The sequence below is a fragment of the Electrona antarctica genome (genome assembly GCF_951216825.1).
Source record: "Electrona antarctica genome assembly, chromosome: 3".
In the NCBI taxonomy this organism is placed as follows: Eukaryota; Metazoa; Chordata; class Actinopteri; order Myctophiformes; family Myctophidae; genus Electrona; species Electrona antarctica.
The window spans coordinates 60,569,080-60,582,697 of NC_136808.1; the positions used below are offsets into that span (position 1 = coordinate 60,569,080).

At 42.9% G+C, this 13,618-nt stretch overlaps 1 protein-coding gene across 4 annotated transcripts in view; it reads right to left on the reverse strand.

Annotated features, from left to right (window-relative positions):
* brsk2b (BR serine/threonine kinase 2b) overlaps positions 1–13,618 on the reverse strand; it is a 141,518-nt gene that overhangs the window by 20,911 nt on the left and 106,989 nt on the right. For all 4 annotated transcript variants that reach the window (XM_079497559.1, XM_079497560.1, XM_079497558.1 and 1 more), the window contains exons 11-12: positions 13,153–13,256; positions 12,321–12,471 (exon numbers count right to left, since the gene is read on the reverse strand). In XM_079497559.1, the coding sequence (XP_079353685.1) occupies positions 12,321–12,471; positions 13,153–13,256 (255 nt within the window). The remainder of the gene's footprint in view (positions 1–12,320; positions 12,472–13,152; positions 13,257–13,618) is intronic.

Here is a 13,618-nt window from a genome sequence, read left to right on the forward strand (position 1 = left end):
TATTCTCCTCACAACGAGCGTACCGTATTCATTTTTCATTTGCGACTCATTAACTTTTCATATCTCCCTGTCTCCCGAGCCATCGTCTCGTCCCCCCCCCCCTCCCTCCCCCGTCTGAGCCCCCTCCCTCTCGTCCCGTCCCCCCCTCCCTCCCCCGTCGCAACGTCACGCGGAGTCCGGCGCACAACTCTTTGGGATTTAATTGTCCACGAATGACTTGCCTTTGTTGGAGATGGAAATTGAAACAGTAAATCATGTTTAAATATGCTCGAAGACACACACACTCTCGCTCGCACGCGCGCGCACACACACACACACACACACACACACACACACACACACACACACACACACACACACACACACACACACACACACACACACACACACACACACACACACACACACACACACACACACACACACACACACACACACACACACACACACACACACACACACACACACTCAGTGGCATCGCTGATTAGATTTCTGAGCTGATGGGCAAAGCGTTTTTGAAACGTTCCATGCAATGCTATACAGTATGTGGATGTCATGAGAAATGAAATGTTGGGACTTCCGTACGGTAGACCTTTCAATTATAGTGATTTTTACTAGTTGACTATAGTTGCCTAGTTTACTAGTCTAGTTGTTTAACTACCCATCATGTAAAAGCTACATTTAAAACCTGTGTACATTGTGACTATAATCTAGCATTCTAGCTGATCTTGAGGCCTACAAAAACGGGGAAAATAAAAATCCTTTTTTTTCTTATCAACTAGTCAACTAGTACCAGCAAGGTCAACTAGTGGATTTACTAGTCGACTAGTTGCTTAAAGCCCTGACGTACGAGTACCAATAACGCATCTCTACGATATAAAATAAATAAATTGTGCCGCAATGTGAAATGGTCTCAAGAAAAAGAAAAAAAAACATGACAAATGAAAATGGCGTTCACTGTGAAAGGACGATGCTTATCTTGAGGTAATAACCGTAAAATACAGTAGCATACGGTAGTAACTATTCTGCCAGGGGGGGATGCTTTAGAGAGACGAATGGCTGGACAGGTTTAACCCATGTTGGGCGGGAACCCCTTTTGGTGTTAGCATTATGTTATGCTTTAGCTATTGAAAAATAGCAGATCTACAAGTTCATAGCGCGGCACCGAGTGGCGCGCTATGAACTTGTAGGTCTGTTATTTTTGAAAAATCGAAGAACGACTGACATAGAAACATAGCTTTTTCAGAAAACTGTCAGGATTAGAAGACATTTTTAGAATCTGATCTCAGGTCAAAATGGGCTAACGGGAGGACTGCCCTCCAATACAACCCGACACGGAGGAGACCTCTGTTAATGTGCTACACATTATCCTACCGCCATTCACCTGGACTCACAGGAGCATTTTAATCCATTTAGACCCGAGTTAAAAACATTCACTTTGAAAGAATATATATTCAAAGATTTGCGCCACATTTTTACGATTTTTCAAAAATAGCAGACCTACAAGTTCATAGCGTGCCACTCGGTGGCGCGCTATGAGCTTGTAGATCTGCTATTTTTCAATAGCTAAAGTATAACATAATGCTTGAAACACCAAAAAGGGTTCCCGTCCAAAATGGGTCAAAGTCTGTCGTTAACCCATTTAGACCTGACTATAGATTCTACAAATGTCTTCTAAATCCTGACAGTTTTCTGAAAAACCCTATGTTTCTATTATCAGTGGTTCTCAAACTATTTCATGTCAAGAACCCCCAAACAATATCTGTAATTGGCCGCAGACCCCCATCTGAAAATATGGTGTTCCAGGGACCCCCCCAGAAGCAAAGGTTTGAGTTAAAAACATTCGCTCTGAAAGAATATATATTCTAAGATTTGCACCACATTTTAACGATTTTTCAAAAATAGCAGACCTACAAGCTCGTAGCGCGCCACTCGGTGGCGCAATATGAGCTTGTAGATCTGCTATTTTTCAATAGCTAAATTATATGTTTAAAACTGGATTAAAGGTCCACTTCACTACTTTTCAACTTCTCTTCCTATAATTGGTCCTAACTAATGTTCATGATAAAATACCACCATTTTTTCCTACTCAGTCTGTGTCTCATAGGAGGGCTGTGGGTAGTTCAGAAACCCGTCCACCAGTGACATTATCGATGGTGAATCCAAGCTAATAGAAACGGCAGGCTTTCTTTTCCTGAAAAGTTGCAATGCAAAAGTTGAAGCCATCGTTCTCACGATAATAAAAATCTAAATATATTTTAAAACAAATCTTGTTTAAAAATAAATCTGCCTAATGATGTCACTGGTAAGGGTGTCCGAACTGCCCAAAGCCCTCCTATGAGGGCTGTTTTATCATGAACATTAGTGAGGACCAATTATATGAAGAGATGTTGAAAAGTGGTGAAGTGGTCCTTTAAGCTATTGCTCACAGCAAATTTGATAACAGAAGTAAACACTTTTCCAGTGATTGGAACATAATTGTTTGAATGTTTTCATCCCCGTTTTGCTCTCTTGTTCCACCGTTAAAAAGAGTTCTCCGTCTGTATTCTCAGAGTTCTCCGTCTGTGTTCTCAGGGCCAGTTAATGTATGTAAAGAGTTCTCCGTCTGTATTCTCAGAGTTCTCCGTCTGTGTTCTCAGGGCCAGTTAATGTATGTAAAGAGTTCTCCGTCTGTATTCTCAGAGTTCTCCATCTGTGTTCTCAGGGCCAGTTAATGTATGTAAAGAGTTCTCCGTCTGTATTCTCAGGGCCAGTTAATGTATGTAAAGAGTTCTCCGTCTGTATTCTCAGGGCCAGTTAATGTATGTAAAGAGTTCTCCGTCTGTATTCTCAGGGCCAGTTAATGTATGTAAAGAGTTCTCCGTCTGTATTCTCAGGGTCTGTTAATGTATGTAAAGAGTTCTCCGTCTGTATTCTCATGGCCAGTTAATGTATGTAAAGAGTTCTCCGTCTGTGTTCTCAGGGCCAGTTAATGTATGTAAAGAGTTCTCCGTCTGTATTCTCAGGGCCAGTTAATGTATGTAAAGAGTTCTCCGTCTGTATTCTCAGGGCCAGTTAATGTATGTAAAGAGTTCTCCGTCTGTATTCTCAGGGTCTGTTAATGTATGTAAAGAGTTCTCCGTCTGTATTCTCATGGCCAGTTAATGTATGTAAAGAGTTCTCCATCTGTATTCTCAGGGCCAGTTAATGTATGTAAAGAGTTCTCCGTCTGTATTCTCAGGGCCAGTTAATGTATGTAAAGAGTTCTCCGTCTGTATTCTCATGGCCAGTTAATGTATGTAAAGAGTTCTCCGTCTGTATTCTCAGGGCCAGTTAATGTATGTAAAGAGTTCTCCGTCTGTATTCTCATGGCCAGTTAATGTATGTAAAGAGTTCTCCGTCTGTATTCTCAGGGCCAGTTAATGTATGTAAAGAGTTCTCCGTCTGTATTCTCAGGGCCAGTTAATGTATGTAAAGAGTTCTCCGTCTGTATTCTCAGGGCCAGTTAATGTATGTAAAGAGTTCTCCGTCTGTATTCTCAGGGCCAGTTAATGTATGTAAAGAGTTCTCCGTCTGTGTTCTCAGGGTCTGTTAATGTATGTAAAGAGTTCTCCGTCTGTATTCTCATGGCCAGTTAATGTATGTAAAGAGTTCTCCGTCTGTATTCTCAGGGCCAGTTAATGTATGTAAAGAGTTCTCCGTCTGTATTTTCAGGGCCAGTTAATGTATGTAAAGAGTTCTCCATCTGTATTCTCAGGGCCAGTTAATGTATGTAAAGAGTTCTCCGTCTGTATTCTCATGGCCAGTTAATGTATGTAAAGAGTTCTCCGTCTGTATTCTCAGGGCCAGTTAATGTATGTAAAGAGTTCTCCGTCTGTATTTTCAGGGCCAGTTAATGTATGTAAAGAGTTCTCCATCTGTATTCTCAGGGCCAGTTAATGTATGTAAAGAGTTCTCCGTCTGTATTCTCAGGGCCAGTTAATGTATGTAAAGAGTTCTCCGTCTGTATTCTCAGGGCCAGTTAATGTATGTAAAGAGTTCTCCATCTGTGTTCTCATGGCCAGTTAATGTATGTAAAGAGTTCTCCGTCTGTATTCTCAGGGCCAGTTAATGTATGTAAAGAGTTCTCCGTCTGTATTCTCAGGGCCAGTTAATGTATGTAAAGAGTTCTCCGTCTGTATTCTCAGGGCCAGTTAATGTATGTAAAGAGTTCTCCGTCTGTATTCTCAGGGCCAGTTAATGTATGTAAAGAGTTCTCCGTCTGTATTCTCAGGGCCAGTTAATGTATGTAAAGAGTTCTCCATCTGTATTCTCAGGGCCAGTTAATGTATGTAAAGAGTTCTCCGTCTGTATTCTCAGGGCCAGTTAATGTATGTAAAGAGTTCTCCGTCTGTATTCTCAGGGCCAGTTAATGTATGTAAAGAGTTCTCCGTCTGTATTCTCAGGGCCAGTTAATGTATGTAAAGAGTTCTCCGTCTGTATTCTCATGGCCAGTTAATGTATGTAAAGAGTTCTCCATCTGTATTCTCAGGGCCAGTTAATGTATGTAAAGAGTTCTCCATCTGTATTCTCAGGGCCAGTTAATGTATGTAAAGAGTTCTCCGTCTGTGTTCTCATGGCCAGTTAATGTATGTAAAGAGTTCTCCATCTGTATTCTCAGGGCCAGTTAATGTATGTAAAGAGTTCTCTGTCTGTATTCTCAGGGCCAGTTAATGTATGTAAAGAGTTCTCCGTCTGTATTCTCAGGGCCAGTTAATGTATGTAAAGAGTTCTCCATCTGTATTCTCAGGGCCAGTTAATGTATGTAAAGAGTTCTCCGTCTGTGTTCTCAGGGCCAGTTAATGTATGTAAAGAGTTCTCCGTCTGTGTTCTCATGGCCAGTTAATGTATGTAAAGAGTTCTCCGTCTGTATTCTCAGGGCCAGTTAATGTATGTAAAGAGTTCTCCGTCTGTGTTCTCAGGGCCAGTTAATGTATGTAAAGAGTTCTCCGTCTGTATTCTCAGGGCCAGTTAATGTATGTAAAGAGTTCTCCGTCTGTGTTCTCAGGGCCAGTTAATGTATGTAAAGAGTTCTCCATCTGTATTCTCAGGGCCAGTTAATGTATGTAAAGAGTTCTCCGTCTGTATTCTCAGGGCCAGTTAATGTATGTAAAGAGTTCTCCGTCTGTGTTCTCAGGGCCAGTTAATGTATGTAAAGAGTTCTCCATCTGTATTCTCAGGGCCAGTTAATGTATGTAAAGAGTTCTCCGTCTGTATTCTCATGGCCAGTTAATGTATGTAAAGAGTTCTCCATCTGTATTCTCAGGGCCAGTTAATGTATGTAAAGAGTTCTCCATCTGTATTCTCAGGGCCAGTTAATGTATGTAAAGAGTTCTCCATCTGTATTCTCAGGGCCAGTTAATGTATGTAAAGAGTTCTCCGTCTGTATTCTCAGGGCCAGTTAATGTATGTAAAGAGTTCTCCATCTGTATTCTCAGGGCCAGTTAATGTATGTAAAGAGTTCTCCATCTGTATTCTCAGGGCCAGTTAATGTATGTAAAGAGTTCTCCGTCTGTATTCTCATGGCCAGTTAATGTATGTAAAGAGTTCTCCATCTGTATTCTCAGGGCCAGTTAATGTATGTAAAGAGTTCTCCATCTGTGTTCTCAGGGCCAGTTAATGTATGTAAAGAGTTCTCCATCTGTATTCTCAGGGCCAGTTAATGTATGTAAAGAGTTCTCTGTCTGTATTCTCATGGCCAGTTAATGTATGTAAAGAGTTCTCCGTCTGTATTCTCAGGGTCTGTTAATGTATGTAAAGAGTTCTCCGTCTGTATTCTCAGGGCCAGTTAATGTATGTAAAGAGTTCTCCGTCTGTATTCTCAGGGCCAGTTAATGTATGTAAAGAGTTCTCCGTCTGTATTCTCAGGGCCAGTTAATGTATGTAAAGAGTTCTCCATCTGTATTCTCAGGGCCAGTTAATGTATGTAAAGAGTTCTCTGTCTGTATTCTCATGGCCAGTTAATGTATGTAAAGAGTTCTCCGTCTGTATTCTCAGGGTCTGTTAATGTATGTAAAGAGTTCTCCGTCTGTATTCTCAGGGCCAGTTAATGTATGTAAAGAGTTCTCCGTCTGTATTCTCAGGGCCAGTTAATGTATGTAAAGAGTTCTCCGTCTGTATTCTCAGGGCCAGTTAATGTATGTAAAGAGTTCTCCATCTGTATTCTCAGGGCCAGTTAATGTATGTAAAGAGTTCTCCGTCTGTGTTCTCAGGGCCAGTTAATGTATGTAAAGAGTTCTCCGTCTGTGTTCTCAGGGCCAGTTAATGTATGTAAAGAGTTCTCCGTCTGTATTCTCATGGCCAGTTAATGTATGTAAAGAGTTCTCCGTCTGTGTTCTCAGGGCCAGTTAATGTATGCTAATCACTGGTTGGCCCCGTTGAGCGAACGTCCATAAACTCAGACGCAAGGTCGAGGTTGAGGCAACGGACGGCATCGGAGGAGGAAAGAAAAGCACGGGCCGGCCGGAGGGCCATGCACTGCCAGTGATGAGATAACCCCGTCCTCAGCACGCCTCAGTGAGCAAACAGACTAGCACATCAGAGACAAACACAATTAACGCACGCACGCACGCACGCACGCACGCACGCACGCACGCACGCACGCACGCACGCACGCACGCACGCACGCACGCACGCACGCACGCACGCACGGGGGAGGACGGGTAAAGACAGAGGGTGGCAGTCACAGTAAAATCCAGAGTGTTCATTTAGCTTTGAGAGTAAAAAAGGACCAATACTATATAAGACCTTCCATATTCGACTGTGAAGAGTGAGATAGCGAGCAAGAATACATGGAGAGTTGACCTAAAAATCTGCCATGATGAGGGACAGATAACAAAGAAGTGGGAACAAAAGAAGGCGGGAAACATGTTTATTCTTATTTTTTTAGGTGGTGAAGAAAAAAAACTGAAAACTGTGCTATGCAGTCTACTCAGGTTTTACTATGCTGCTTCAGTTTGCTATAGGAAAACAACACTTTCGACAACTAGCACTCATTAAGATCTCGTTAGATCTTGTCATGGTCGTGGGATGGTACAAAAGGCCGTTTACTCCCCCCCCCCGCTAACTAGATTATCGGCTTAAGCGATCGAAAACATGGCGGAAGAGCTAAAGGAAATGGATTTTGCAAAAGGCCCTGGTGCTTGTGGATGAAATGAGGCGATAAGACAAAGCAAAGGGGAAAAAAAGAAAAGACTATACCTTTCTTCCTTGCTGCAGTTAGCGTTTGTGATATCCAAGCTTTTACTGAACACAGACTTGCTGAAGAGGCAGACAGGAAGAAAGAAGAACAAGACCCAAACAATAAATATAAACAGAAACGACAGAAAGAGAAAAATCACAACGAGGAGAGAAAAGGTGAAATCCTATTAACACATTGAGAGCCCACGCAAAACTGCCCAAAATCACTTTCACCTAGAAAATCCATTCACATTTTTTATAATTCAGCTGACTGTGGAGACACATGCTGGAACTTTTTACTTTGAAATGTTTTATAGTTTCTGAGTTATTTAATTTAAACGCCAAATGCATTCTCAATGGCGAAAACACAGACGTCCACAGACGTCTTGGGCTATGCACGTGCGGTAATACCCAAGACATCCACAGACGTTTTGGGCGCAAAATGTGTTAACAAAAGCATGCGTTGTACAGATATCAGAGAGGAGTTGGCACCGTAAGAGAATGCTGTAAAACCATCACAGAACATAAAGTAAACTGAAGCAAAGACTTGAGTGCATTCACGGCAAGCTAAAAAAGAAAATGAAAAAAGAGAGAGAGAAAGAGAAAAACAGGAGGAAACATTTTGGGTCATGCTATAGGGTCACTAGCATGTCCACCATACTCCCACACTAATCATGCTAGGGTCACTAGCATGTCCACCATACTCCCACACTAATCATGCTAGGGTCACTGACATGTTGACCATACTTCCACGCTAATCATGCTAGGGTCACCGACATGTTCACCATACTACCACACTAATCATGCTAGGGTCACTGACATGTCCACCATACTACCACACTAATCATGCTAGGGTCACTGACATGTCCACCATACTCCCACACTAATCATGCTAGGGTCACTGACATGTCCACCATACTACCACACTAATCATGCTAGGGTCACTAGCATGTCCACCATACTACCACACTAATCATGCTAGGGTCACTGACATGTCCACCATACTACCACACTAATCATGCTAGGGTCACTGACATGTCCACCATACTACCACACTAATCATGCTAGGGTCACTGACATGTCCACCATACTACCACACTAATCATGCTAGGGTCACTGACATGTCCACCATACTACCACACTAATCATGCTATAGGGTCACTGACATGTTCACCATACTTCCACACTAATCATGCTAGGGTCACTGACATGTCCACCATACTACCACACTAATCATGCTAGGGTCACTGACATGTCCACCATACTACCACACTAATCATGCTAGGGTCACTGACATGTCCACCATACTACCACACTAATCATGCTAGGGTCACTGACATGTTCACCATACTACCACACTAATCATGCTAGGGTCACTAATCATGCTAGGGTCACTAGCATGTCCACCATACTACCACACTAATCATGCTAGGGTCACTAGCATGTCCACCATACTACCACACTAATCATGCTAGGGTCACTAGCATGTCCACCATACTACCACACTAATCATGCTAGGGTCACTAGCATGTCCACCATACTTCTACACTAATCATGCTAGGGTCACTGACATGTCCACCATACTACCACACTAATCATGCTAGGGTCACCGACATGTCCACCATACTCCCACACTAATCATGCTAGGGTCACTGACATGTTCACCATACTACCACACTAATCATGCTAGGGTCACTAGCATGTCCACCATACTACCACACTAATCATGCTAGGGTCACTAGCATGTCCACCATACTACCACACTAATCATGCTAGGGTCACTGACATGACCACCATACTCCCACACTAATCATGCTAGGGTCACTGACATGACCACCATACTCCCACACTAATCATGCTAGGGTCACCGACATGTCCACCATACTCCCACACTAATCATGCTAGGGTCACCGACATGTCCACCATACTACCACACTAATCATGCTAGGGTCACTGACATGTCCACCATACTACCACACTAATCATGCTAGGGTCACTGACATGTCCACCATACTACCACACTAATCATGCTAGGGTCACTGACATGTCCACCATACTACCACACTAATCATGCTAGGGTCACTAGCATGTCCACCATACTACCACACTAATCATGCTAGGGTCACTAGCATGTTCACCATACTACCACACTAATCATGCTAGGGTCACTAGCATGTCCACCATACTACCACACTAATCATGCTAGGGTCACTAGCATGTCCACCATACTACCACACTAATCATGCTAGGGTCACTAGCATGTTCACCATACTACCACACTAATCATGCTAGGGTCACTAGCATGTCCACCATACTACCACACTAATCATGCTAGGGTCACTAGCATGTCCACCATACTACCACACTAATCATGCTAGGGTCACTAGCATGTCCACCATACTACCACACTAATCATGCTAGGGTCACTGACATGTCCACCATACTACCACACTAATCATGCTAGGGTCACTAGCATGACCACCATACTACCACACTAATCATGCTAGGGTCACTGACATGTTCACCAGTGTTGTTTTCGTCGACTAAAACTAAGACGAAAAATGTCCGTCGTTCACTGACGAAAACTAAATGGAAACTAAATGAAAACTAAGCTATGATGACTAAAACTAAGACTAAATATATTGACAATTTTGTCAACAAATAAAAACTAGACTAAAATGTTAGGAAGGGACTAGTGGACAAGAGATCCACTATAAGTCATTTTACAATTAGTTGCATACTAAATCAATTGTAGATTTAGTCGACTAAAAGCTTATGATATTTAGTCGACTAAAAACTAGACTAACACTAAAACATTCCGGGTGACTAAAATGTGACTAAAACTAAATGAAGTTTCATTCCAAAGACTATGACTAAAACTAAAATAGAAAAAACAACACTGATGTTCACCATACTTCCACACTAAAGGAAGCCACTTCCATTTGCAATGCCCAGCTGTCTTTGTGAAGCTTCCCTACATGGTTTGCCTTAACAACCTTAACAACAATGTACTCTCCAGTTTAATGATGCTATTTCAGCAAAAAGGAGCCTTTTCAGTCTTTGTACTGTATGCAGCAATAACTAATAACTAGTTACTATAATATGCAAGCACCCTGCTGTCACTGACAATAATAATAATAATGCTAAAACCCCTCAGGACTCTGTGTGTGGTGGGTGTGTGGGTATACTGTGTAGTAGCTTTATGATGATAGGGCTATGATGAATCGTGTTTTTGTTGTCAATGCAATATGAATTTCCACAACAAACACATCGCAAAGGCCCTGCAATGCCAGCATGACATTTGAGAAGGAATACAACTTTTTTCACAAACATGATGACAGACTTCTGTTTTCAGCCCGCTGGTTTTCACTCGTTTGCCTATTTAACTTAAAATGTGCACCGGATGAACGTTTTGTTAACATTGTGTTGCACCTTTTTTCTTTAACCACATCAACCCTATAGTGTCCCTAAGGGACAATAATAATACAATTAAATTATTAATAATTCGTTATAATTGTCTGGACTGCACCTACTGTAAATAGGAGAGGAACCCAAGTTTCATCTAAATTTAGCAATAGAAAGTAATTGCATGTATAGCATGATGTTGAGAGCATCATCATAATATGTATTATTATTAGTTTTATAATACAAAGTTTAATCCCCTCATTCCTTCCTTCCTTCCCTGGTGAGTGGTGCAGCTGCAGCCCCTCCCCCTCCTCCCTCTCAGCCCCTCCCCCTCCTCCCTCTCAGCCCCTCCCCCTCCTCCCTCTCAGCCCCTCCCCCTCCTCCCTCTGGCAAGATATTCTACTGCCAGGAAACTTCTGACCGAGACTTTATGGACTTTCATGTTTTAATTAATATACTTCACAGAGCCTTTTATATACTGTTTTATAGCAGAATTCAATTTAAAAGAGCTGCGTACAGTACAGTACGATGCAAGGGTACATCAAGGAAGTCAAATATGTTTCTGAACTGTCAAAAGTAATGCTAATGTAGTTACATTGTAGTTAAATAAAAAATGTGAAAAAGCTTCCGTCATACAGTGTGGAGCAACGGAAGCTCTGATCATGAGTAAGCTGTAAAGTGTCCTCCCCATTTCCGTTTCGTACAGTCGCGCACATTTATCCTAATATAAATAGAAATCATCTAAGCAAGCATATAGCCTATAGCTTGCTGCTTAGCATAAATGGATGTTTTAAAAAAAAATAAATGTAAAGAACTTTTACAAATATATTTTCATAAAAAGGGAAATGCCACAGCTTCCTTACTCGGTGTAGTTCCAGACTCTAGTCCTTACTCGGTGTAGTTCCAGACTCTAGCTTCCTTACTCGGTGTAGTTCCAGACTCTAGTCCTTACTCGGTGTAGTTCCAGACTCTAGCTTCCTTACTCGGTGTAGTTCCAGACTCTAGCTTCCTTACTCGGTGTAGTTCCAGACTCTAGTCCTTACTCGGTGTAGTTCCAGACTCTAGCTTCCTTACTCGGTGTAGTTCCAGACTCTAGCTTCCTTACTCGGTGTAGTTCCAGACTCTAGTCCTTACTCGGTGTAGTTCCAGACTCTAGCTTCCTTACTCGGTGTAGTTCCAGACTCTAGCTTCCTTACTCGGTGTAGTTCCAGACTCTAGCTTCCTTACTCGGTGTAGTTCCAGACTCTAGCTTCCTTACTCGGTGTAGTTCCAGACTCTAGCTTCCTTACTCGGTGTAGTTCCAGACTCTAGCTTCCTTACTCGGTGTAGTTCCAGACTCTAGCTTCCTTACTCGGTGTAGTTCCAGACTCTAGCTTCCTTACTCGGTGTAGTTCCAGACTCTAGCTTCCTTACTCGGTGTAGTTCCAGACTCTAGTCCTTACTCGGTGTAGTTCCAGACTCTAGCATTCGGAGATTGTGGAATAGTCGTGTGGCTACGCGAGACTCCAGCTACAGTGGTAATACACAGTATAGTGACACACAGTGCGTACCTCTGTCCGTGGGCCATGTCGATGGCCCGTCTCAAGACTCCAGATACAGTGGTAATACACAGTATAGTGACACACGGTGCGTACCTCTGTCCGTGGGCCATGTCGATGGCCCGTCTCAAGACTCCAGATACAGTGGTAATACACAGTATAGTGACACACAGTGCGTACCTCTGTCCGTGGGCCATGTCGATGGCCCGTCTCACGGGCACAGGGGACCCCCCCTCGGTGACGCACAGCACCTCCATAGACTTCCTCTCTGGCCTCCTCTTGCCGTGGCGACTCAACATGGGAGAATCCACGCGCTTCCTGGGAGGGTCCGCTGAACACGTACAGTACAGGGTTAGGGTTACTGGGAGGGTCCGCTGAACACGTACAGTACAGGGGGACATGGAGGTTTAGCCCATTTAAGCCCGACGTCGACATTTAAAAAAATGTCTTCTAAACTAGTTTTAGACAGTTTTCTGGAATACCTATGTTTCTATATCAGTGGTGCTCAATATTTCATGTCAAGGACCCCCAAATATATATATATGTAATTGGCCACCGACCACACCCATCTGAAAATATGTTGTTCCAGGGACCCCTCCAGAAGCAAAGATTTGAGTTAAAAAGGTTCGCTCTGAAAGAATATATTATATTCAAAGATGTGCGCCACAAATAGCAGACCTACAAGTTCATAGCGCGGCACTCGGTGCCGCGCTATGAACTTGTAGATCTGCTATTTTTTTAAAATCGTGAAAATCTCAAATCTTTGAATATATATTACATTTTAAGTAAAATCTTTGCTTCTGGGGAGGTCCCTGGAACAACATATTTTCAGATGGGGGGCGGAGGCATATTACATAACGTTTTTGGGGTCCTTGACATGAAATAGTGAGCACCACTGATACAGAAACATAAGGATTTTCAGAAAACTGTCAGGAAGACATTTAAATTAGCACCAACGACGTGCATAACTGAGACTATATGTATGAATGAGATGAAGTATAGATCAGCTGACCTATTTCAGTGCGCTGGGGCAAGTTCTGGTCCTCCTGGCTGGGGTACCTCTCTTTACGGTCCAGCAGCAGGAAGTAGATCATCTTCTCCTGGTTGTCGCTCTCACTGGAGGGAGGGAGAGAGAGAGAGAGAGAGAGAGAGAGAGAGAGAAAGAGAGACAGAGAGAGACAGAGAGACAGAGAGAGAGAGAGAGAGAGAGAGAGAGACAGAGAGACAGAGAGAGACAGAGAGAGACAGAGAGACAGAGAGAGAGAGAGAGAGAGAGAGAGAGAGAGAGAGAGAGAGAGAGATCACTATAACATGTCTGTTGGTTAAGACTAGGGCTCCCCCGACACTCTATCATCAGAAGACATTTTAACCAGAAGGATTCATCAAGCTGACAACAGAAATGTCTGGTGTCAGCCCCACCCCCCCACCAGCCCCACCCCTGCACCACCCGTCCCGTCTTCCTTCCAATCTGCTTCCTC